Source organism: Ochotona curzoniae, unplaced genomic scaffold, assembly GCF_017591425.1.
Source record: "Ochotona curzoniae isolate NIBS_2020 unplaced genomic scaffold, NIBS_Ocur_1.0 contig_2927, whole genome shotgun sequence".
NCBI classification, from domain to species: domain Eukaryota; kingdom Metazoa; phylum Chordata; class Mammalia; order Lagomorpha; family Ochotonidae; genus Ochotona; species Ochotona curzoniae.
In genome coordinates, this window is record NW_024465654.1 from 2,796,820 (window position 1) to 2,821,936 (window position 25,117).

The window sequence follows — 25,117 nt, forward strand, 5'->3', positions numbered from 1 at the left end:
GGGGAGAGGAAGGCCTTGCAGATGAGTTGGTGAAAGGGTGGGTGACAGTTCAGGACGTGAGTGAGCGAGGCGGGAGACGGAGCACATCCGACATCCTCTTGATGTGGATGGGTCCAAGGCTTCCCCGCTAGCCCAGAAGCGAGCAGAGGCCAGGCTGCTGCGGGAAAGCAGCACTCCGCAGCACGTGCAAAAGGGGAAGGGGTGGAGGTTGTTATTGAGAGGAAAGAAAAAAAAACCAGCCACAGCAGAGCTTCAGCTGCCGGCAAAGGTTGGCTTGCCACCTGGGGGAACTGGGGCAGGAACTGCAGCCGCTGCCCAGGAGGTGCCAAGAGGCCCTCGGTGCCCAGCCAGGGAGGTGCCTGCTACAGAGAGACCCACAGTCAGCTACCAGCACGCAGGACAAGCCCTCCTGGGTCAGGAGCCATGGCGTGGCCCGCTCCCTGCTGGCTGTGCGTGCTGGGGGCACTGGCAAGCCTTTCAGCAACAACAGCCCTGGACGGCTGTCCAGAGGGACAATACCGGGCCCAAGGACAACAGTGCTGCCGGATGTGTGAGCCAGGTGAGAGTGGGCCACTACGGGGGCCGGAGAGTGGGGAGAAAGCGCAGGTGTAAGGGAGAGAGAGAAGCATGGACCCCAGCCGGCTGCAAGCAAAGAGAGGAATCCCTCCCTCGGCAGCGCAGGGGTCGGGGCGGAGGTGGGGGAGCAGGTGCCCCTTGGAGAGGGACCTGGAGCAGCCTCCCCTGGCTTTGACTTTGGACCCTGGGCTCCCAGGCACGTTCTTGGTGAAGGACTGTGAGGAACACACACAGGCCACGCAATGTAAGCCATGCATCCCCGGGGTCTCCTTCTCTCCGGACCACCACAGCCGGCCCCACTGTGAGAGCTGCCGCCACTGCAACTCTGGTGAGATGATGGACAAGGGTGCATGTGTGCCTATGTGATGTGTGTCTGTGTGTGCAGTGTGTGCTTGTGGTGTAAGTACATATGTCTATGTGTGCATGTATGGTATGTCTGTATGTGGAGTGTGTGTTTTGTGTAACGTGCATATCCACACATGTGGCGTGTACATGTGTGTGTGGTGTTGCATACACGTGGTGCACATGTACATGTGTGTGGTGTGAGTGCATGAACTGTGGGGTTTTATGTTCATGTATGTATGGTGTGTGCACTGTGTATATGCATGTGCGTGGTAAGTATGTACCTGTGTGTGATGTGTGTGTCTGTGTGTGTGCTGACGGCCGAGACGGAGCGTTTGTGAGCATGGAGATGGTGCAGTAAGTGAGGATGGGGAGCTGGAGCCTCAGCCCACTTCAAGGTTCTCAGGAAGCGAACAAGGTAAAGAAATGGGGCACCCAGGATATACGGGCGCCGGTTCATGCCTGGCGGCCCCACTTCCCTTCCAGCTCCCTGCTTGTAGTCTGGGAAGGCAGTAGAGGATGGCCCAAGTCCTTGGATCCCTGCACCTATGTAGGAGACCCAGAAAGAAGCTTCTGGCACCTGGCTTCAGATCAGCTCAGCTCTGGCCATTGTGGCTATTTGGGGAGTAAATCAATAAATGGGAAAACTCTCTCTCCTTCCCTCTTTAAATCTGCCTTCCTAGAGGGGAAAAAAAGCCCACTCTCCTAGTGTAACTGACCAGCAGCCACTAGCCCTGCCCCCTCCTGTCCCCACTTAGCAAAGCTTGTATTTTTAAAGCATAGGGTATCTATAATCCAGCAACATTCCAACAAAGCTATTTAGTTTTCTAAAGATTTATTTATCTGATAGACTTAGAGGGCTAAAGAGAGAGACAGAGGGAGATCTTCCATCTGAGGGTTCATTCTCCAGAGAGCCACAGCAACCCCAGCTGGGCCAGGCCAAAGCCAGGAGCCTCATCTAGAATTCCTACATGTGTGGGAGGGGTTCACACACTTGGATCACCTTCTGCTGTTTGCCCAGGAGTCAGGACCCAAACCAGTGCCCATATGACAGGGAGTTCCAGGCTGTGGCTTTACCCGCTGCACCATAATGCCAGCCCCTCTAGTAAAGTGACGGACATCAGAGGTCTTCGTGGCACTATTCCTACTTGCTAGCAATTGAAAACTACCCAAATCAGTAGTCGGATGGATCAATCTATTGCAGATGGATCAATCTGCAATTAGCCTCAACAGAATGAACAGCATTCCCAAAAGACTGGGTAGAAGAATCCAGGCAGGAGGGCAAACATGCTGTGTGACTCCTTCTCTAACATACAAAGGCTGGCAAAGTCCGGAGTGTAGCTGCTCTCTGGGGCTGGTGCTAGGAAGGCGCACTGCTGGTCATTTTCTCTCTCTTGCCTTGACACTGGTTACACCTGTGTAACCAGCAATTCTGTTTTAAAAGATTTGTTTATTTATTTAAAAGGCAGTTGTATATAGACAGAGAAGAGACTGAGGGAGATTTTCTATCAGTGGGCTTATTCCTCAAATGGCTACATCAGTTAGGACTGAGCCAGGCCTAAGCCAGGAGCCAGGCCCCTCCTCCTGGTCTCCCACAGGGTGCAAGGGCCCAAATACCCTGGATCATCCTCCGCTGCTTTCTCCAGACCACCAGTAGGAAACTGGATCAGAAGTAGAGCGCCCAGGATACAATCGGCATTCATAAAGGATGTCAGAGTCACAGCCAGTAGCTTTATGTGCTACACCACAACACCGATCCCACAATTTGTATCAGTTCTTCAGCTTTAGACCTTGACCTGTGTACCTTTTATATACATATTATACTTCAATCAAGTTCTTAAACAATCAGTGAGGAACAGAAAATTATGTAAGCAGTTGCCACACTTTCTGAACCCAAGAATTTCAGTGAAGTCCACCTGTCTTCAGTGACAGTGACGGCAAAGGCATGGGGTGACAGTGAGGGAGAGGCAGGCCTTAGACAGGGGTGGGTGCTGGTCCCCAGAGGTGGGGTGAGGGGCTAACAGGTAAACCTCACTGGTCTCGGGAGGCCCGAGTGTCCTGCATCCTCCCTCCGCTTCTCCAGGTCTTCTCATCCATAACTGCACCATCACCACCAATGCCAAGTGCACCTGCCCCAGTGGCTGGCAGTGCAGGGACAAAGAGTGCACTGAGTGTGATCCTCCCACACACGGCTCACTGACCACCCAGCCTTCTCGGGACCCAGGCCCACAACAGACCACTCACTTACCTTACGCCGAAAGTAGGTACCAGGCAGCCCTCCCTCGAGTTACTGGGATAGGGATGAGACCCCTCTTCCCCTCCCCCACATCATGCCCACTCCCCCGGGGTTTGGGTGTGTGGGGCATCACACCTCATCTAGGTCCATAAGCCTTGAGGTCAACATGCCCTTTGGAGTGCCCTGTGCTACTGCTCACTGTGCCTGTTTCCCTAGGGACGCCAGAGGCCAGGGTAGACAGGCCTGGGCAGACTCCAGCTGACCTCCGGCAGCTGCCTGCTCCAGATGTTCCAAGCCACCAGCCAGGTGAGTGTTCTCCTGGAACCACACCAGACCAAAGGGAAAGGAGAGAGAGCCAACCAAAAAGCTCCCTGGAGCAGGAAGAGGTGGGGGAGGGAGAGGACCAGGGAGGCAGGGCAAACCGCAGGGCTGGGCTCTCCCCTTAAGCACCTGTACCTGCCTTCCCATCACAGCACACAGGTCCCCTTGCAGTTCAGACTGCGTTCACATTGCTGTCATCTTCTCCGGAATGTTTCTTGTTTTCACCGTGGGTGCAACCCTGCTTCTCCATCAACAGAGAAAATACGGTTCAAGTAAGAGACCAAGCCAGACGCCCAGCCCATTCTCTTGGGCGGCCCTAGAGGCTCCCAGGCTCCATCTTACCCAGCCCTGCTTCCTAATCCTCTCTCTTCATTTGCAGCTGGCGACCCCCTCCCCGACACACAGCACACAGCAGTTCCCCAAGCTTGCCCTCTCTCCTTTGTCTCTCTCCTTCACTCCCTACCCTCTGTGCTAGCCAAGACTGCCCTGATTCTCTTCCTGCAGACAAAGGAGAGGGCGCAGTGGTACCTGCCGAGCCTGGAACCTACAGCTGCCCCAGGGAGGAGGAGGGCAGTGCCATCCCTATCCAAGAGGATTACCGGAAACCAGAGCCTGCTTATTACCCCTGAGCCTGCACTGGGGTGCAGGTGGGTGGCAAGAGGGGACATGAGGGGGGCAGTAGGCTGCTCATCACTGCAAGGAAACCCTCACCCCCACCCCACCACCACAGGCCAGCCAGAGAATGAGATGGAGCAGCCTCAGTTTTGGGACCACCCTCTCGCCAGGACCCTTTCTGGTGTAACAGACTGGACCAAGTATGCCTTTTTGAGACTGGCAGTGATAAAGACAGGAGCCCTGGGTGAGCCCTGGCCCAGCCAGCTTTGCTCCTGCTGCAAGGCCCTGGCTGCAACATGCACTTGTAGCCTGGAAAGCCTCATGTACTGTTCTTGCTAACCTGCAAAATAAAGTGAGGGACCGCCAGCACTCCAGCTTTCTCTCTGGAAGTCCCAACCTCAGCTGGCAGCCTCTCCGTCTCTACAGGAAGACCAACGGTCTAAGGGAGGAGACTTCTCCCTCTAACTAATCTGCACTGCGACCGACCAAGGGGAAGAGGAGGGGAAAGAGGTAGGGCGGGCAGGTGCACTGCCACTGCCTGAAACTGAAGACCGGTTCCCCCGGGGCTTCCCAGGATCCCGCTTTGGGTTCCATGTGTCCCTCCACCCCACTTTGCCCCGTTTCCAAGGTTCAATCACCACGGACGTTGGGTTGTGGGGAACTCAAGGTAGCTGCTACATAGTCAAGCCTTGAGATGGTCTGCGGACTTGGGGAGCAAAGGTGGCGAGAAAGAGCAGACAGCAGCTGCAAATGGCTTCGTCCCGAGACACAGACGAGCTCAGAGCCACTTCCCTCTAAGCGAAAGTGAAAGAGAAGACAGCCGGGAGGCGCACGCAGCAGGCTGGCCACCCAAGGGGTGTTTGTTGTACCTCCGCTGATCCTGGGCCCTGCCAGCGGGTGGGCTCGAGGGGCGCGGAGGGAGCATCGCCCATGCGCGCCGAGGCGGCAGCAGCAGCAGCGGGCTGCCTGCTCCTCTGCTTGGCTCTGTGCGGCGGCGCGGCAGAAACGGGTGAGTCGGCGAGAAGGCTCAGCTAACCTTCCTCCCAGATCCCAGGAAGGCGATAGGGCCAGCCATGGCTTCCAATCACCTTCGAGGTCTGACTTGGGGGAGACTCGGCTGCCGGCAAAAAGAGGAGCCAGGTGTGGGGGAGAATGGGCTGCCAGCTCCATTTAGAGATTTAAAGGGCACCCTTCTCTAGGGGGTGGAGTGCTGGGGAAGCCGCTGGCCTGAAAGCAGACACCTTGTAGGAGCAGCCGTGTCTTGGGCGGGCGCCCAGAGGTGGGGGAGGGGAGGTTGGCTACCTGTGGGCTGACCAGGACATCTGAGACGATGGCTGTGAGAGCCTTGGGCCTCTCTGGAGGGTGAGGCGGGCAGCATTTGCTCAGGGACTTGTTTGAGGATCCCCGACTGAAGACAGAGTCTTTGATTCAGTTGTTGGAGATCAGAGCAAAAGATGAAGGCAAATTAAAAATGAAGTTCTACCATCTGTAACAGAATGGTCCCAAAGAGACCATTATGCTCAGTAAAATTAGTCAATCCCCAAAGGACAGGTAGCATATGTTCTCTCTGATGTCAGGCAACTTTCATGCAAATGTATGACCAACGGACATAGATGTAGATATGTACATACATATATGTGTTTACATAGATTCATCTGGAGGAACTGCATAGGGGGACTAGCATACCAAGAAGTGAAAATACTTTGCAGTATACGTCTCTACTTCCAAATAAAAGATGGACTCCCAATGAAACTTTTGACAATAGGATGCTGGACTTTCTACCATTGTCTATACCTACAATGTCATGAAACACTTCACCAGCAGAATGATGGACTTGTGACTACTGCTGAAGGATTATACTATTATAATAATATAGGAAAAATAGTCAGGGGAGGGTGGGAAGGGATATCCCTGAGCCTGTGGAACTGTATCAGAAAAATAAATATATAAAAAAAAGATTGCCTGGCATGGTAGCCTAGTGGCTAAAAAAAAAGTCTTGCAAGCCCTGGGATCCCTTATTGGTGCCGGTTTGTATCCCAGTGGTCCCGCTTCCCATCCAGTTCCCTGTTTGTGGCCTGGGAAGGCTGTTGAGGACGGCCTAAAGCCTTGGAATCCTGCACCCAAGTGGGAGACCCACAGAAAACTCCTGGCTCCTGAATTTAGATCAGCTCAGCTCTGGCTGTGGAAGCCACTTGGGGAGTGAATCAACGGGTGGAAGATATTCCTCTCTGTCTCTCCTCCTCTCTGTTTATCTACGTTTCCAATAAAATAAAATAAAATAAATCTTCAAATGATTCTGTAAGTTAGGGGAGATATAAAGGAAATGTAGCAGAGACTGATATGTTCAGACATGAAGACAAAGTGCTGTGTGTCTCTGTGCATACAGACCAGAGATGGACTCCCACTGAGAGAAGTGGAACTATCCTAACATAAGATGATGGACTCTCTGACAGTGTCCATCCCTACATTGCTGGGAAACACTTCAACAGCAACACAGTGGACATCCATTGTAAAACTAAAGAGGAAATCAGTGTGGGGAGGGGGAAGGACCCTGGGGAAGGGCATGGGCAACCCCAGAACCTATGGACCTATACCATAAAACAAAATAAAACATATTTTAAAAAATAAAAATATAAAAACAAGTTCGAGAGGGCTGGTGCTGTGGAAAAGTAGGTAAAGCCACTGCCTGAACTTCTGGAATCTCATATTGGCACCAGTTTGTGTTCCTGTTCTTCCATTTCTGATCCAAATCCCTACTGATGGTCTAGGAAAGCACCAGCAGGTGGCCCAAGCACTTACAGCCCTGTCACCTACAGGGGTGACCCAAAGGAAGCTCCTGGCTTCAACCTGGCCGAGCTCTGGCTATTGTGGCCATCAGGGGGAGTGAAGCAGCAAATGGAAGATCTCTTAACTCCACATCAGAGTACCTGGATTCAGTTCATGGCACCTGATTTCCTGCTAGTACAGACCTTGGGAGACGGTGCTGCCTCGGGCAGGTAGGCTCCTGCCACCCATGTGGGAGATCCAGGTTGAGTTCCTGGTTTCTGCCTTTGGCCTGGCCTTGGCCATTTGGGGACAACAGAGGAGCTCTTCATTTTTTTTTTCTCTGTTTCTCTGCCTCTCAAATACATTAATTTTTGTAAAAATATAAATGTAGTTTAAAAACAAGTTAAGTGTAAATTCTGGGGAGTATTCTCCCAAATAACCTATTCTCACACACTAACATCAAGTTTTAACACAAAGAACCTGCTGAATGTTTCCTATTCCTATAATGTACAATATATCAGTGTCTTCAAAAATGCCTAAACTGCAGGATTATTATGTTGGAAGTGCTGAACACCGTTCCTGGCACATAGTGAAAACTGAAAGCTTCAGGGGCCGGCACTGTGGGACAGCACGCTAATACTCTGCCTGAAGCCCTAACATGGATGCTGGTTCGTGTCCCAGTTGTTCCACTTCTGATCCAGCTCCCTGCTGGTGGCCTGGGAAGGCATTGAGAGATGGCCCAAAGCCTTGGGGCTCTGCGTCCATGTGGGAGACCTGGGAGAAACTCCTGGCTCCTGACTTTAGATCAGCTCAACTCTGGCTGTTTCGACCATTTGAGGAGTGAACCAGTGGTTGGAAGATCTCCGTCTCTATAAATTTGCCTTTCACATAAAAATAACTGATAAAAAAAAAAAACTGATAGTTTCTTCTCATGTAAGAATAAAGGAACTTGTGTAAAACTGAAGCTAAGGATGATGATGATGACATTGGTAAGAATAACGACTAGCCACATCTGTTGAACCCATTTCTGTTAGCCAGCCATTGTATTACACACTGGCTTTTTTTTTTTTAAGCTTTATCTTATTTTCATTACAAAGTCAGATATACAGAGAGAAGGAGAGTCAGAGAGGAAGATCTTCCGTCCGATGATTCACTCCCCAAGTGAGTACAACAGCTGGTACTGAGCCAATCTGAAGCCAGGAACCAGGAACTTCTTCCAGATTTCCCGCACGGGTGTAGGGTCCCAAAGCATTGGGCTGTCCTCGACTGCTTTCCCAGGCCACAAGCAGGGAGCTGGATGGGAAGCGGGGCATCCGGGATTAGAACCGGTGCTCATATGGGATCCCGGCGCGTTCAAGGCAAGGACTTTAGCCACTAGGCCACCGCGCCGGGCCCACACACTGGCTTTTTAAAATCTTGTAATAGCTCTTCGAAATGCCCTCTTACAGGTGAGGGCTCTAAGGCACAGAGAGATTAAGTATTGGTAGTTGGCATGTGTAAGTGGCAGAGCTGGGATTTGAGCTAAATAGCCTGGGTCCATAATCTGCCCCCGAAAGGGGAAACTAAAGTAGAGGTTTCTGAATGCCAAGTTCAGCAATTATAAAAGTCTTCTAATATCAGGACCATGGTGCTTTTGTTATCAGAATTTTACAAGTGATTTTGCCATAACCTTATTACATGCAATAAAAGTGCTATTCAATAGAGCTTATGCAGTATTCATTTAAGTGGTAAAGGTTAATTTGGTTAATTTCTCCTTAAATGGAAATAATTTGTTTTTTAAAAAGATTTATTTATTTTTATTTGAAAGGCAGACGGTCAAAGATAAAGAGAGACAAAGACAGGAAGGTCTTCCATCTGCTGGTTCACTCCCTAAATGGCTACAATGACCAGAGCTCAGACGATCCAGCCAGGTCTCCCATGTGGGTGCAGGGTCCCAAGGACCATCCTCTACTGCCACCTTCCCAGGCCACAAGCAGGGAGCTGGAAGGGAGCTGGAGTAGCCGGACACAAATCAGTGCGCATACGGGATCCCAGAGCTTGCAGGAGGATGTTTAGCCAAATGAGCGATCACACCAGTGCCCAAAAGAGAAAAAATTTCTTCCGTTGGTTACAATAGGAGAGATTTTTTTTTTAAATCATAAGATCCTAGAATATACTAATCCTTTTAGGTTTAGCACTTCAGAATACTGAATAAACTTTTCTCCTTTGTAGAATTAACTAGCTAAAATGTTGCTTCTTGCACCCACCAGTGCAGTGTTGCCCACAGTATTGCTTTTCAGTAAATCATATTTCCTTAAAAAAAAAAATTAAGGCACATCCTAGGAACGGACCTAATCCATGCTTGTAGGAGCAAGTGCATTCTGCCAAGCCATTTGTGGGGTGACAGGAACACAGAGGGGTTCTCGGGAAACAACTCCACTTTCTTGGAGACCCCAGGACTCAGGGGATGGAGGCAGATGATGGAGGCAGGTCCAGAGCATCTTCCACCCCATTCTGTTCCCTGCAGGGTCCCAGGCAGCAGAAAGCCAGTGGCGGGCAGTAGATGTGATCTTGGATTGCTTCCTGGCCATGGATGGTGGGCATCGCGGGGCATTTGCCAGCCCTGCCAACAGGGAGAGGGCCTTGCTTGTGCTGAAGCAGGTGCCAGTGCTGGAGGACAGCTCCCTGGAAGGCTTCACTGACTTCCAAGGGGACATGGTGGCCCAAGATGACCCCCGTGTTGTCTTCGAGGCGTCAGGTAAAAGCGTGTCCTTTTGGGCTCCCACCCTTCCTCCAACCCCAGGACAGCCCAGTTCTGCTTTCTCCCACCCATACCTGCTTCCCACGGGCCCTGGCACTGTCAGTCCAACTTGACCTCTGCGGGCCACCCTTCCCCGTACAGTGGACCAGGTGCAGATTCCCCAGGCCGAGGCCTTGCTCCACGCCGACTGCAGCGACACGGAGGTGACCTGTGAGATCTCCCGCTACGTCCTCCAGGCCAAACAAGAGGCACCTGCTGAGGAAGCAACTTGGTTCATCAGCAACGTGCAGGTGTCTGGAGGGGGCCCCAGTGTCTCTATGGTGATGAAGACCCTCGGAGATGCTAAGAGTGGAGCCACCTGGCACCCCACTCTGAAACTACCCCTTAGCCCCCAGGGGACTGTACGAACCACAGGTGAGAGTGTGAAAGGCAGTGTTCCTGTTTTTAAAATGGGGAGATAGAGGAGGAACGGAGGAGGTCCTCTTGTACCCGTATCGTCCACCTCAGGGTGACTCTCAGGCCTACGTCCTTCCTTCCTTCCTGGAAACCCCTAAGTCCAGAGGAGGAAGATGCTGGGAAGCTGGCAACACCGAGCAGCACAGGCACAAAAGCAGTTCTTGTCTTCTCTCCCAGCGCAAGTCCTTGAGACATGGGAAACTGGGACATGATGGCAAGCTTCCCCAGGGTCTGTCCACTCCAAAAAGGGACAGCCAGGTCCTGAGATAATGAGGGGTCTGCCTGCATCCCCACGGAAAGCCCCCAGAACCCTCTAACCTTCCTGGGACCCAAGCTCTGCTCATCCCACCACATCAGAGAAGAAGGGGCCTCACGTGTGTCCAGTGGCTCTCGTGGGCCCAGTTGGGTTAGGGATTTCCCCTTTTCTGACATGGGGATTTTTCAACCCTACCAAACAGGTGGTGGCAGGGCGCGCGGATTAGCCTGGTGGCTAAGACGCCCACTTCCCATTGTGGGAGCACCTGAGTTCACTTCTTAGCTCTTGGCTCACCCACTCCTGCCTCTCATTGCCACTACCACCCACCCCAGGAAGCAGAGGTGATGCCCCAAGGAACTGGATTCCCGCCCACTTCCTCCCTACGTGGGACAGCTGGATGTTGTTCCCAGTTTCCAGCGCCAGGATGCAGCTCCAGCTGTAGCCTGGTCCGGGACATTGTGGGCACCTGGAGAGCGAACCAGTGGCTGCAAGCTCCCCACCCAAAACCCAACCAATGAGAAAACTCTGAAGGCCCATTTATTTGAACTCAACTGTTACGACCACGCCACATGGTGTCCGCCCCTCCCTGAACTGAGAACTTGCAGACAGCACAGCTGACACACTCCTGAGGCTAGCACCTGTTAGGGCAGGGGCAAGGACAGGACACAGTCCTCCCATGTAACACATTGTGATCCCTACAGAGGCAAACCAAGGTGGAGAGAGAGCTACTGACGGTGCACACAGAATGAGGTGCAGTGCATAAAGACTCGGAGGGCAATAATCAAGTCAACAGAAAAACCCTGGTCCCTCGCCCAGGCAGCTGTGAACAGCATTGGTGATGACATGCCCCACCAAGGAACACACTCCCACTGCACGCCTTGCTGCACTACGGGTCGCCACTAAAACGCACACAACGCGCCTCCTCAGTGTCCAGGCCACATTCAGCGCCCCCAGCTGTCCCAGGAACAGTCTTCAGTTTCCTTTTTCCTTCTCTAACCCCCAGGATTCCAAGAAGCATTGTGCAAACTGTGTCCGACTGTCTAGTCCCCTGATTTTGATCTAAAATAACCTTTTCATTGACATTTTTTAAGAGTCCTGGTCAGCTGTCTTGCACGGTCACCCACCACCAGGATTGGGCTGATTGCCTTCTGCACAATTTACTGGGTTAAGTGTGCAGGGCTCAAATCCTGCTGCTGTGTGCTTGGTCTTCACAGCAGGCTCAGGTGAGCAGCTGAGCATGGTAGCACCTGGTGCCCGAGTGGTTTCCTAGTGAGGGATCCATAGCTCTCGTCACACTGCCTAAAGCATAAGTAACTCTAATATGGTTAAAGATCACCAAGTATGCCATGCCGCCTTTCCAAAAGGTTGCTTCATTTCCTTGATATTTATTTGAAAGGCAGAGTGGCAGAGAGAATCTTCCATGCACTGGTTCATTCCCCAAATGGCTGCAATAGTCCAGGGTGGCCCAGACTAATAAAGTCAAAAAGCTGGCATTCCATCTGGGTCTCCCACGTGGGTGGCAGGGCCCCAAGCGCTTGGACCACCTTGCACTGCTCTCCTAGGTGCATTAGCAGGGAAGCAAAGCAGGTAAGGATTCAACCTGATGCTCATACAGGATGCTGGTATCACAGTTAGCAGCTTAACTCACTGTTCCACAACACTGGTCCCAGAATCCTATTTCTTTGTGGTTTCATCTGCTGAAAATTAGTTTAATGGGAACTTATTGACCAGGGAAGAAGGGGGCAGGAGTCTGCCCACAGGTTGAGACCACATAACCAAGACTTCAACAAGGAAGCAACCCGCCCACCACCTCTTTTTCTCTCTGCAGTGGAATTCCAGGTGGCAACACAGACCCAATCCCTGACCGCCTCTCTGGGGTCCTCAGTCTCCTTGCACTGTGGCTTTTCCATGGCACCAGGCTTAGATCTCATCAGCGTGGAGTGGCGGCAACAGCATCAGGGCAGAGGCCAACAGGTGTACAGCTGGACGTCAGGAAAGGACCAAGCCAAGCGGCAAGGAGCTACCCTGGATCCAGACCAGCTGCACATGGCCAGGAATGCCTCCCTCACTCTACCAGGGCTCACTGTCAAGGACGAGGGGACCCACATTTGCCAGATCACCACCTCACGGTACCAGGCGCAACAAATCATCCAGCTCAACATCCAAGGTGAGGCCAGGACTCGGCCATCCTGGAGTGAGGGGGAAGGGAGACGCCCACTGGGAGAATTCTTCCAGATGGGGATCTGAACAGACTGCATTTCCAAATGCCATCATCTTAGAAGAGCAGGTTCCATCAGATAGGGGCCTGCTGCGCTCCAAGATGTCCCCATCACATGTCCAGGCTGTGATCTTTTTTATTATTATTATTATTGGAAGTCAGATATACAGAGAGGAGAGACAGAGAGAAATATCTTCCGTTTGTTGATTCACCCCACAAGTGACCCCAACAGCTAGAGCTGTGCCGATCCGAAGCCAGGAGCCTCTTCCGGGTCTCCCATGTGGGTGCAGAGTCCCAAGGCTTTGGACCATTCTTGACTGCCTTCCCAGGCCACAAACAGGGAGCTGGATGAGAAACAGGGCTTCAAGGACTAGAACCGGGGCCTATAGGGGATCCCAGCATGTGCAAGGCGAGGACCTTAGCCACTAGGCTAAAGCGCCAGGTCCCAGCCCATGATCTTACTCTCGTGCCCTAACTGGCCATTTCCAGCCACCCCTGCCATTTGGGTTACATTCAAAGCAAGAACAGTAGCCAACCTGGGAGGAGTGGTGAGAGTGGTTCCAACCGGGAGTCACTGGTAAGTCTTCATGTTGGGACAAGCAGCTAACGCTTATCTTTACTGTTTCCTGCTCTTGAAAATGCACCCCACTGACCCCCTGCATCCAGGGGGAACCCCCCTCACGCTCACCCCTTGGGAGGAGACTTCAGCCTGCACAACCGGCTGCCATTCCCAGTGGATAAACAAAACTTGTCTTCCTGCCTCCCCTGAGCTGGATCCCCATGGAGTCTGATTCCCCGTTCTTCCTTCAGCTTCCCCCAAGGTACAACTGAGCTTGATCAGCAGAGCCCTGCCACCCACCCTGGTGTGTCACATCGCTGGCTATTACCCTCTGAATGTGGCCGTGACATGGACCCGAGAGGAGCCGGGTGGAGCCCCTGGACAAGTCTCCGGGGCCTCGTTCTCCAACCTCAGGCAGAGCCTGGCAGGCACCTTTGCCATCTCCTCCTCCCTCAAGGCAGAACCCGGCCCTGCAGGCGCCACGTACACCTGCCAGGTCATCCACAGCTCTCTGGAGGAGCCACTCGCGGCTAGCACCTGGGTTCCCCCATCAGGTACTGGGACCATCCTTTCCCGGCTCTTGCACTTGGGCTCGTGGCTCTCCTGCCTCTCGCTTATCTTGGCCTTGTTCTGCTGTCGCCGGTGCATGTTGGTCAGTCCCAGTTCCTTCATGCTGCAGCCTCTGCTCCTGACTTGCTCTTTCCCAGGACTGTGGCCTTGATAGCTCCCCCCCGACTCCCGCCAGCCCTTGAGGCTTCACCACACCCTGACCTCCAGGGTCCCAGGCAACACCTGCAGGGCTGGAGGTCAAGTTGAAGGAATTCCCGGGGCTGAGGGTCCAGCCAGAGAGACAGAACATGAAGCAAGGCAGGGACAATGACTGGGAGGAGGCATCTGAGTTGATCTTTTGGCATAATTCCAGAACAACAAAGAGCCCATCTGCACCACTGGCAAGGGCACATGAGGGAAGGAGAAAGTGGCTTTGGAATGTCAGAGGTGATGACATTTATGGAGCATGTTCACGTTCAGACACTGCACAGGCAACTTTAGGTGCTGCAAAGTCCCTTCTACAGCGAACTAGCCTTCGCAGAAGTTACATAATCCGCCCACAGCTACCTCCCAAGAAGAGGTGAAGAAGGAAATGCAACCAACAGGCCACCAGCTGCTTACAGGCTTGCTGACTGTCCCAGCTGGAAGTCCCAAAACACTGCTGAGTGATTTTAAACAGAGAAGAATCTGCACCCGCAAGCGCAGGCTGGGGATGGTCAGCAGGCCCTACTGGGCTGCTCCTTAGCTTGCGAGCCTCTCTAACACAGGGATCTTGTCTCCCTGCTCACACCGCTACCCTGGTTTACAAAACTCTCCACAACCAAACTAAAATCTGTGCCGCAAAGTATCTGCAGAAGTGTGTCCCGAGGTGGGCAGGGGCAGAGGCTGCTGTGTGAAGTCACACACATATGCTCGGCAACCCCACACAAGGACCCCACATGCAGCTCGGGGAAGGCTCTTGGGTGAGGTGATGGCTTACTGTTCACATCGCTCTCACCTCCAGAGCAGAGAACAACCTCTGGATTCCTCATCGCCAGCAGCCTCTTCCTCCTCGCACTGCTGTTCCTGGGTCTTCAGAGATGGCAGGGTAAGAGTGGGGCCACCCTCAGCCCTGGTGGAAGCCAGCTCCTGCAGCCCCTGCCTGGCAACAGACCCGTTTTGTTCTGTTTTCTCCCTGCCAGCTCAGCGAGATCTGCCAAGGCCCTGAGGCACTCTCAGAGGCTGCTTTCCTGCCTCAGAAAGGACTCCGTGGAACCAAGAAAAGTATGCAGGTGGCAGCAAGCTCCGTGTAGGCCTCCCTGCCTTCCTCTGCTGCATGCCCTGAGTCGCTGCACCATGGGAGAGAATGGGAAGAGGTGAGGGCACACCAGGAAGGCTGCACATCTGGTACAGGCTAACACCAAAGTGCCAGCTTGGAGGGTGCATGGGGTTGGGGGGGGGGGGAGGATGGCAGGAAAATACACAGGAAGGAATCAAGAAAGGCGCAAGTGAGGGAGAGAGGGACGAGGGGCAGGCCACCACTCTGCCTCTGTGCAAATAAAAGCCAATGTGTCCTGGGAGGCAGAGCTCTGCCACTTTGTCTTCTTACACAGGGTCACCACGGAGTCCTGTCCCCAGTCCTGGCTACCCCAGCTGGCCAAGTGCTCAAAGTAGAACACAGCAGCTCTGATAGGCAACCTCAGGGGTTCCACCTCAGTGGAACTCAGTAAGGCAGCCATGCAAGAGCACCAATCATGGGGGAAGGTGGTGTTCACCAGAGGCTTCTTCTGGGCATGTCCCTTGCATGACAGGCAGCCCCAGGACCCAGAAAGGAGGAGGGCAGAGACCCAGGAACCCATATAGTTGTTTGCCAGCGTGGGCCCACTCAGCTTCCTGTCAGCACTTCCTCCCCTCAACTCCACCCCCACCCAAGCACCTGCAAGAGCAGGGCTGCTTCAGGTACAAACCCACCAAGACTGTCGGGCACAATGAACCCCGGCCCTTCTGGCCTTGAATTACATCTGGGTATTAGAAAGAAATGACACTCCCCAGACCACAACTTAGTCGGTTTAGGAACTTGTATTTTTTTTTTTTTTGGCCTTTGTTTTCAGAATACATGAAATCGGTAAATATGCCACATGCCTTTGGCAGAAGTACAGCTGTTATTACTCTCTACAAGTATGAGATCAGGGTAGGAAAACAGACAGAGGTGATGACAGACACACAGTGGACACCCCACATCATCTCATGGCAAACCGAGGAAGGGGATGTGGGAAGCTCAGCTTCATTTGACTGCCAAGTCCAAGGTTCAGTTGCATATTTGCTCATGCACATGGACGGTGGGAAGGAGATAGCAACGACACAGAAGAGGGTCCAGGGTGGGGTAGGGTGAGAAAGAAAAGTAGGAAGGCTAACAGCCGCCCCCCAGAACATATACCCAACTGCATCTGGTGAGCCTCAGGGGGATGGAAACCCAGAAAATACTTCCCATGGGGGGATAGGGCTGGGGGGCCAAGAGGGCAGATTTGCTCCAGGCTTGGGCCACAGCGAGGACAGTGGTGTGGTTCTTCTCCAGCGGTGACCCCTGCACTAGGGCCAGGAGGAGCCTGGAGGAGAGTGGAGGCCTTCCAGGGGCACCGCTGGGAGGGTACACTGACTGCTTGCTTCCAGCTCTTCGGTCCCGCCCTGGGGGCAGGACGAAAAGAATGTGGGAGATTGGGGGCGAAAAGGAAAGGGAAGATGGTTTGGCACAATGAAATGCTGCTGCATGGAACATGGGCCCAGCACGGCCTCAGCCTCTTTCTGCCTGCTGACTGGGGGACAGAGGAACTTAAGGGCTGCGGGGACGCCCCTTCGTGTCCCCAGCTGGCTCTTCTCCCCACCAACCCCATGTGACATGACAGAACATCCTTGCCTGAAGCTTAGCCATGACCCTCAGAGTGATGGAGGGGATCCCACTCTTGGGCTCCACTGTCTGTACACAAACCACGCAAGGGTGAGGGAGGGAGAGAGGGTGGCACTCTGAAGCGGAAGAGATGGGGTGGAGGGGAGGTGAGAACAAGAGGGGGCTCCAGACCACAGGGCCCCACAACAGGCAAGTCATATACACAGCACACCTGTTGGACTTCTCCATGGCTTCAAGGTCAGCCAGGGCTGGGCAAGGAGATGGAAGTGGCCTGAACAAAAGGCTCCCATGGGGGTCCAGGGATCAGGTCCTTTCTAACGGACTCAGCTTTCTGCATCAGGAGCAAGGCCTGAACGGGACCTTCCTTAACACAAGAAGGCCATGGGGTGAGCATTCTCCACTGAGGCCCCCTACTTACCATTTCTGTATAACCAACAGTCTTTCCCTTGGCCATGAATGGAAGCCAATCAAAGGCCTCACATTTCTGCTAAGATGCCCTCACACACAACGCCAAATGCTGCCAACCATTTAACAGGAGGCAGCTCCTCCTGGTTCGCAGTGGTGGAACTGCATCTATGGAGTCCCAGGTTTGTCAAAATCACTGAGTGTTCTCCAGACCGATAGAGAATAACCACGAAAGGCTGTACGAAATCCCCAGAGATTTCGAAAACCTTGAACTCACAGTTTAGGAAGAACTGCAAACCACAGTCTGTATTACTTGAGGTGGAATGGGACTTGGACCAATCCCCAGGACCCGCGTCAGGCCTGGTATGAAGAAAAGCTCCAAGTGACCATGGCAGCACCAATCACGCTGCCATCTTCCCGAGTCTTCCTGGTCTCTTGCCAGCAGCCTGGCTGTGCAGAAGACACCACAGGCACCAACAACCTTCTCCTCCCCTGACTGTTGGCAACCACTTGGGGACACTGCACCACAGCCACTCCCCTCCCCTTCCCATGGCCTCCAATTTGCTTTTGGCTTTGGGGGAACTTAAGTAAAAAGATAAAGGTGTAGGGAGGAGGCACCAGCTGTCACTCTTCAGGTGGTCCCTTAGAGACTGCGCCCCCCAGCAGCATTTCTAGTGTGGAGGGAAACGGAGCAAATGGACGCAAACGAAAAGGAGAAGTGGGTGATGGAGAAGCCTGGGCTGGGATGGGGAGACCAGTGAGGATGCTGGTTGAGAGAGAGCAGACACACAGAGGAGGACATGAGTTTGGAAGGTGATGGAGGACGGGGGAGGGGTGGCACATTCTCAAGTAAAAAAGTAGACTGCACACAGGAATCAGGAAATCCCGGAAGGAAGAGAGAGAGACAGGAGAAAACAAGAGGGCAAATTACGTCACGGTACCAGACAAATTACGTCAAGTTACCAGTCTTTCAGGTGCAAGGTGCCCCACACCCAGAGTCACCCTCTGACCCCAGCCAGTGACAAATAACAGAGCCCCACTTCCCCGGGCAGGAGGGAAGCTTCTCCCCACAGAACTCTACAAGGAGAAGGTGTGTCCATCCAGGGAGGCCCCAGTCTCGGCCCCTGTGCCCTCCCGAACCTGGCGATGATACCCCCAGCAGCCGTCTCCATACCTCGGTCTGAGCAGCCCCACTCCCCAGGCAGGCAGGCAGGCAGGCAGGGCTGGGGGACGGCGCTGGGACCTTCCCACCTCTTCACCCCCATGAGCAACCTCAGCGATACTTACTTACAATAACTACCACGATGATGGCACAGATAGCTCCCAGCATGATCATCATCTGAAGAAACAGAGCAGAGGGAGAAACCAGTGAGCCTTGACCTCGAGGGGAAGGGAGAGGACCAGGACTAGAGCCAAACCTCTTCCCCATCCGTGGGACGGAAGCAGTTACCCCCCAACACACAGGAGGTGCGGCAGCCCGAACCCTCTGCTTCCCACGGACTCACAATCCCAGCATCACATCCGCGGTTAAACAAACGAAAATGGGGGGAGTGGGTACCAGCGCTGTGGCGTTGCACCACAAAGCTACCGCCTACACTGGCACCAGCTCCTGTCCATTTCTTCACTTCCAGTGCAGCTCTGTGCTAATGGCACAGGAAAAGCAGAGAAAGGTGAGCCAAGTGTTTGGGCCCCTGCCACCCATGTGGGAGACCCAGATGAAGCCCTTGGCTTTAACACGGCTCACCCCTGACCACTGTTAGCCACTTGAGGAGTGAACTAGTGAATGGAAACTCTCTTTTTTTTTTCCCTGTGTAACCCTGCCTTTCAAATAAATAAAACTTCCACAAATGTTTTTAATTGTACGTACAAAGAACACTGTGATAATTGGATAATGTATACAAGATATAATGAATAAAACAAGGTGATTAGCATTCATTTCCCTTTAAACATTTACCATTTCTTTGTATAATATGCTGCTGTGAACTACTGTCACCCTGCCATGCTGTAGGACATGACAGCCTATTCCTCCTAGCTGATTGCAACTTTTCACAAACTTCATGAGATCTGCAGCTGGCTCCTTCTGACAGTTCCGATTGCCTGGGATCTTTGAAAGGAATTCCAGTGAAGACACAGACTTCAGATCTCTAGTTTAATGGTTCAGGTTGCCATTGTGAAACTTTCAATTCATTTCAAGCATTTGTGCTGGAGACTTCTTTGAGCCACCTGCAAGCCCAGAAGGGAGTTCGCTTTCTCCCATCAGAGGGTCTGAGCACACTCGCCTCCTCTGGTGGCTGCGCTGGGGTACTACAACCCAAGCGGGCAGCTCCCTGGCATTTCATACCCAGCACAGCACTGGGCGGTGGAGCCGTGCCATTGAAAGGCAGAAAGGTGGAAGGCTGACAATTTATTTTGCCTTTGAAACAAAAGGAGGCTCAGAAAAAGAAGGGACTGAAGATGAGAAAATTCACCTTGCAGTTTTTCCACCAATACTTCCTCTTGAGCTTGGCAGCACTGCTCTCAAACTGGGATGCGCCTGCCTGCAAGGCGTCAGCTCGGTCATCCAGCTCCGACAGCTTCTGGTCCCTCTCCAGAACCTTGTCCACATTCACACGCATGATGTCCACCACCTGTTGGGGGGTCGCACACACCAAACCGCTAAGCTCTCCACCAGAAACAAGTGGCGGGGGGGGACAACGTCACCAGGACAGATGGCCCCGGACACGTACAAGGGATGCAGGGCTGCCCAGGGCCTGAAGCAACCAGCTTGAGTCACAAAAACACAAGCAGGACGCACCCTCGCCCTTGGAACCTCCCAGAGAAAAGGCTGTCCACCCACCTCCTCCACTTGAGCCTGTGTTTGCTGTAGTCGTCGGTTACTGGTCATGTTGGGAGGAGGGCCAGGGGGACCCCCACCTGGGGCGGCCCCTTCTGTCCCTTCAGCGGGCGGCTGAGCTGGAGCCGACCTGTGGAGAGCAACGGGCAGAGACCCCAAAATAAGCAAGACATGAAAGGAGTTACTGGCGTTCTCACCCCACGCCTCCAAGGCAACTGTGATTCCAAGAAGCCAGAGAGAGGTAGGATGGCTCAGTGGCTGAAGTCCTCGCCTTGCATGCACTGGATCCCATGAGAGCACCGGTTCATGTCCTAGCTGCTCCACTGTCCATCCAGCTCTCCGCTTGTGGCCCGAGAAAGCAATGTATGATGACCCAAAAGCCTTGGGTCCCCACACTACACCTTCTGGGAGACCCAGAAGAAGCTCCTGGCTTTAGACTGGCTCAGTTCTGGCTGCTGCAGGTACTTGGCGAGTGAGCCAATGGAAGGAAGAACTTTATGACTCTTCTTCTCTCTGCAAATTTGCCTTTCCAGTAAAAATAAATGAATCTCAATAAAGCAGTGAGAGATGAACATCCTGTAACAACACTTGAAATGGGTCCAGGAACACCTAGATTTCCTCTGTGGCCATCCTGTGACCCAAACTCAAGCCCATCCTTTGGCACTACAGCCCTGAGAACAAAGGTTCCAGCCTCAGCTGGGATGGCACGTCCCTGGCCATCAGAAGTCCTTCACCTGATGCATGCTGGGAAAACCCAGTAGAGCACAGGATAACTTCACAGGCAAGACAGGTTCACAGGAACAAGGCTACGCAAGGCTTGACTCCACGCTCAGGGCGCCAGGCCCTGCTTGTTCTTCACCCACAGATGAGCCCTCTGGGCCTGCCAGGAGGACTACTTGGAGAATCCCCAGAAACAAAGGCTGCAGAGCAGGCCCGAGTCAGGACTGTCGGCTCACGCTGCTGCTGCTGCTGCTGCGGCTGCCGGCAGGGAGGAGCAGGGTTTCGCTTAGAAATCTGGGAGCCCAAAGTAATCCCATTAGTTCTGGAAACCATTCCAAGAGCTTAGACAGGAAACAGAAAGGCCAGAAACAGTCCTCCAGGTACATGCCACATGGATATCCCATTCTTGCCTTTGCCTGATTTGGCAGGATCTTGGAAGACTTGCCTAGTTCCTGAGGTTCCCAAAAGAAATCCTAGTTTATTCTGCTCTCCTCCTGAAGCCTGTCCTTTCATCCAGTACCACTCAGGGCCAGGGGAACTAAGCCTCCAAAGACGAGGATGGGTCCACTACAATGGCTCAACTGGCTAATCCTCCCCTTGCAAGTGCCAGCATCTTATATGGCCATCAGTTTGTGTCCCAGCTGCTCCATTTCCCATCCAGCTTGCGGCCTGGGAAAGTAGTGAAGGAAGGCCCAAAGCCTTGGGACCCTGCACCCGTGTGGGGGACCTGGAAGAAGCTCCTGGCTTCAGATTAGCTCAGCTCTGGCTGTTGTGGCTACTTGGGGAGTGAGCCAGTGGACAGAGATCTTTCTGACTCTCCTCTCTGCAAATCTGTCTTTCCAACGAAAATAAACAAATCTTAAAAAAAAAAGAACCTATGATGGGCTCTTCACGCTAAATTCCCTTTCCATGTCCCCACATGTGGAGGCCAAGTCTACTTCCCAAATAATTCTCAGACACCTCTCCAGGTTGCTGGAGAAAGAAACTGCCAGAAGAACCTCTCACACCAAACGGGGACCTTCTAAACCACACAGGGGTCCTCCCAAAAGTTTGAGGGAAGTAGAAATAAAAGTTGAGGTTGGTGTAAAAATGAAAAAAAAATTTATGCAGATTTTTATTATAATATGCATTTTCCATTAACTTTCTGAAGCCTTCATCTATTTCACAGTCGTCCAAACTCCCAAGCAGCGGCATTAGCACACCATCCCCAAAAAGCAAGCTGCCAGGCGAGTCCCAGCAAGGCAGTTTGGCTGGGGGCTGAAGTTCCTCCCCTTCACTAAGTGAGTGTTCTGCAGTCTAAAAAAGATGGGCCATAACCCCTGAGAGAGGCCACCATGACACCCCACTCATCCCCACTTCAGGAATACGTTTTCCCCCAAGGCCCAAGGAAGGAGAAGATACCCAGCCCAGGCAGAAGGGCAGTGGGGGAAGGGAAAAGATTCTGGGCTCCTTCTGAGCTAGCTAAGCAATCTGGCTGCAAACGGAAGGCAGAAAATCCAATGAGTAGGTAGCAGCCACCACTGGCGGCCATCCAGGACAGTGGCACCAATGACAAGATTAAGGTCAGGGGCCTCGTGATGCCCTGCCAGCCACCTCACCCTCTCCCCCTCCAGCCAGCCATCCTACATGGACATCCTGTGGAACCCCTTGCTGAGAAGACGCCCCCCTCCCACCCACCCGATGAAAATGGCTCCAGTCCAAAAGACACAGAATAGCAACCATGTGAACACCACCAAGAGCAGGAGGGTGAGTTGCTTCTGCAGCATTTGGGCTGCTCATTTCACTTGCTGCTACTGGAGGGGAGTTGGCCACAAGAGGAAGATCCTCCAGCGAGGAAGCCGGGAGTCAGAGAGAAACTTGGCCTCTTCAGCATGCTACATTTGGGTAGCCACAGTCCTCCCTCGGGGGATGCTGGCAGAAGGGGGTGAGGCTGCGTCGGTGCACGTTGGAGGCAGGGACAAGGCTGAGCCCCCCGTCTCTCCCAGATACTTGGCGAAGAACCTCCAAGTGGATGGCCTTGGGAGAGACGCTGTGTGGCATCCCGTGCCACTGCCCCTCCAGTGCCTCTGGGCGGCTCACCTGGCGCCAGGGACCTGACAGGGAAGTGTCCGTAGTTTGTTGCTCACTGCCACCACCCAGGTGGGCACACACCTCCCACCTTGGATGAGGGGCGCCTCCCCCAGCAAGTGCACCTGACCACCGCCGCGGGCCTTGGAGGTCCCGCCGTGGCTGTCCCCAGGCCCGGTTCGGCCTCTCCCAGACTCCCGTTACACGGGAGACCAGAAAGAGGCTCCATGCAGACGAAGAAAGGCTGTCATGAACGGGGGGCCCCTTGAGCCCCCTGCGGGCCGCTAGCTGCGGCTGTTGCGGGACTGGCCCGGTCTGGGGGTGGTGGAGGTTCCCCGCGTCGCCGCAGCTGCTGCAATGCGCCATTTTCCGTCCCGCAGAGTCGGGCGCCAGGCGCGAGAGTCCGCAAGGAGGCCTCGAGCCCCCGACCTCGGAGACCAACTCACATTTTTCTGACGGAGACAGGGAGGGTCGGTCTCCTCTTCGGAAGCCGCGACGAGACACCGGGCGGTGGGACGATGCGGCTGAACCGGACGGAACCTCCGAGCTCCGCCTCTCGCTGACCACCCGGAGCTCTAGCCGGGCTGGAACGGACTGCAGCTACCGCGCCAGCCGCGTCTTTATTAAGTGCTGACCACGCCTCCAAGCTGACATTGACAACCCCGGGGACCAATCGACGCACAGAACCATCCTTGGAAGGCGGGGATATATGTGAGCCCGCCCCATTCCTCGCAACTTTGCCAATCACAGCTCTGAGAAGATGCGGTGAGGCTGGTTGTTGTCCGACTCGGCGACGCGGCGTGGGCCCTGCCCGGTCCTCCTTGCCCTCAACAGGCGCTTCTCCGGGGGCCTCCCCACCAGTAGCCCTGCAGCTCCCGAAGTCCCTGGCGTACTAGGAGGCTGGCAGCTTGAGTGGGCTTAAACAAGTTCGTGGGACATACACATGCTCCCCTGCTTCAGTATGTTCATAAACTTTACGAAGGCCCCTCCTGTGGCTGGCATCCCACCTTCTGTGTTCCAAGAATCCGCTTCTTCCCACTAGTGTCCCTGTCCTGTATGTCATAAGTGATATGGCCCACTAGGAAAAGGAAACATCTGCCTGTGGTGCCAGCATGCCCTGTGGAGGCCTCTGCAAGTCCCCACTGCTCCACTTCCATCCAACTCCTTGCTTATGACCTGGGAGAACAGGCCAAAGCCTTGGGCCCTGCACCCACGTAGGAGACCTGGAAGAAGTTCCTGGCTCCCAGCTCCAAGGGTTTCAGGAGTGGGCCAGCCAAAGAAAGAATCTCCGTCTCTCCTCTCTGTAAATCTGCCTTTCCAATAAAAATAAAAAATCTTATAAAAATATTTATTTTTATTTGAATGGCAGATTTACAGAGAGGAGGAGAGACAGAGAGGAAGATCTTCCATCCGATGATCCAGTCCCCCAGTGAGTGCCAACCCGAAGCAGGAGCCAGGAGCTCTTCCAGGTCTCCCACACGGGTGCAGGGTCCCAAAGCTTTGGGCCGTCCTCAACTGCTTTCCCAGGTCACAGGCAGGGAGCTGGATGGGAAGCAGGGCTGCTGGGATTAGAACCAGCAACTATATGGGATCCCAGTGCGTTCAAGGCAAGTACTTTAACTGCTACACTATCATGCTGGACCGAAGCAATTTTTAAAAATTCATTTTCAAGTGCCTGTGAGCTTCCACAGCAAATGAGTACCCTCCAGAGTTCTGGGAATACAGCCTTTCCTATGCATTGTCCATTCTCTGGAATATTCTGCCAAGCTTGCTACTCATTTTGCCAGTGTGGATGTTCATGAGCAGGTGTGACTGTGTATAACTGCTATCTGATTAATAACTACAGTGCAACATCCCCATGTGGGAGACATCAAAATGAAAACACACACACACACAAAGAGGCCTCCTCAAATCAATGAAACAGTGAATCAATGAAGTATCTGCTTGCAGCACAGCCCTTGCTCATGTTCTTTAAGAACCCACCGGAATGATTACAACTCTGCTGGAGGGACAGGTGTTTGGGGTACAACCCGTATTCCTTACAGGAGTCCCTGGGTTCCAGTCCCGGCTGTCCTTCCAGGTCGGCTTCCTGCTGAGCTGCACGCTGGCAGCAGCAGGGTGATGAGTCAAACACCCTGACCTCCACACGAGAGGACTCGCCCACACGGAGTTCCAGGGTCCATTTAGTCTGGCCCTGGCTGTCACAGGCAGCTGGGAAGAGAACCAGCAGGTGGAAGCTCTTGTTTCTCTCATTGCCTTTCAAATAAGTCATTTCTAAAACACCCTTAAACAATGTAATGATCATATATGGTTACTCTTTCTTCCTCCTGAGACCACACGAAAATGAAAATGTGTGAAAATTGAAAAAAAAATTACAAGCCATTAAAGTCAAAATGAACATGAGCAGGGAGCTAGAACTGTGGCTCAGCAGGTAAAGCCACACCTTGCAACCCTGGCATCCTGTATGAGTGCCAGTCCACATCCCTGCTGCTCTGCTTCTGATCCAGCTCCCTGTAAATATGTCTGGGAAGTCCTCACCTTGAATGCGCCAGGATCCCATATGGGCGTCAGTTC

The 25,117-nt window shown here is 53.3% G+C and overlaps 3 protein-coding genes across 4 annotated transcripts; 2 read left to right on the forward strand and 1 right to left on the reverse strand.

Annotated features, from left to right (window-relative positions):
* Window positions 1–217: 217 nt before the first annotated feature.
* On the forward strand, window positions 218–4,204 carry CD27 (CD27 molecule). The gene is made up of 6 exons (XM_040978776.1): window positions 218–559; window positions 773–904; window positions 3,002–3,178; window positions 3,371–3,460; window positions 3,628–3,747; window positions 3,980–4,204. The coding sequence occupies exons 1-6, from the start codon at window positions 424–426 to the stop codon at window positions 4,102–4,104; spliced, it is 780 nt and encodes a 259-aa protein (XP_040834710.1). The 5' UTR covers window positions 218–423; the 3' UTR covers window positions 4,105–4,204.
* A 605-nt stretch (window positions 4,205–4,809) lies between these two features.
* On the forward strand, window positions 4,810–14,908 carry TAPBPL (TAP binding protein like). The gene is made up of 7 exons (XM_040978771.1): window positions 4,810–5,099; window positions 9,363–9,593; window positions 9,738–10,010; window positions 12,137–12,475; window positions 13,337–13,639; window positions 14,638–14,721; window positions 14,816–14,908. The coding sequence occupies exons 1-7, from the start codon at window positions 5,021–5,023 to the stop codon at window positions 14,839–14,841; spliced, it is 1,335 nt and encodes a 444-aa protein (XP_040834705.1). The 5' UTR covers window positions 4,810–5,020; the 3' UTR covers window positions 14,842–14,908.
* Window positions 14,909–15,673: 765 nt separating this feature from the next.
* Window positions 15,674–23,139, reverse strand: VAMP1 (vesicle associated membrane protein 1). Of its 2 annotated transcripts, none has more exons than XM_040978772.1 (5): window positions 22,990–23,139; window positions 19,760–19,886; window positions 19,392–19,550; window positions 18,211–18,262; window positions 15,674–16,298 (listed from the first exon to the last, which is right to left on the reverse strand). In XM_040978772.1, coding segments are annotated over exons 1-5 (615 nt in total). In that variant the 5' UTR covers window positions 22,992–23,139; the 3' UTR covers window positions 15,674–16,023. The 2 variants fall into 2 exon arrangements, with proteins under 2 accessions (XP_040834706.1, XP_040834707.1); XM_040978773.1 differs by having other exon boundaries at window positions 16,214–17,785; window positions 22,990–23,133.
* Window positions 23,140–25,117: the final 1,978 nt, after the last annotated feature.

Excerpts from the sequence above, each read along its gene's own strand:
- CD27 (XM_040978776.1), top strand. The coding sequence starts at position 424 with ATGGCGTGGCCCGCTCCCTGCTGGCTGTGCGTGCTGGGGGCACTGGCA. Across the intron at positions 905-3,001 it reads CTGCCGCCACTGCAACTCTG|GTCTTCTCATCCATAACTGC; the intron begins GTGAGATGATGG and ends CCGCTTCTCCAG. Across the intron at positions 3,748-3,979 it reads ACAGAGAAAATACGGTTCAA|ACAAAGGAGAGGGCGCAGTG; the intron begins GTAAGAGACCAA and ends CTCTTCCTGCAG.
- TAPBPL (XM_040978771.1), top strand. The coding sequence starts at position 5,021 with ATGCGCGCCGAGGCGGCAGCAGCAGCAGCGGGCTGCCTGCTCCTCTGC. Across the intron at positions 5,100-9,362 it reads CGGCGGCGCGGCAGAAACGG|GGTCCCAGGCAGCAGAAAGC; the intron begins GTGAGTCGGCGA and ends TGTTCCCTGCAG. Across the intron at positions 9,594-9,737 it reads TGTTGTCTTCGAGGCGTCAG|TGGACCAGGTGCAGATTCCC; the intron begins GTAAAAGCGTGT and ends TTCCCCGTACAG.
- VAMP1 (XM_040978772.1), bottom strand. Across the intron at positions 19,551-19,759 it reads CACAGGCTCAAGTGGAGGAG|GTGGTGGACATCATGCGTGT; the intron begins GTGGGTGGACAG and ends ACCCCCCAACAG. Across the intron at positions 18,263-19,391 it reads ATTGGTGGAAAAACTGCAAG|ATGATGATCATGCTGGGAGC; the intron begins GTGAATTTTCTC and ends CTGTTTCTTCAG.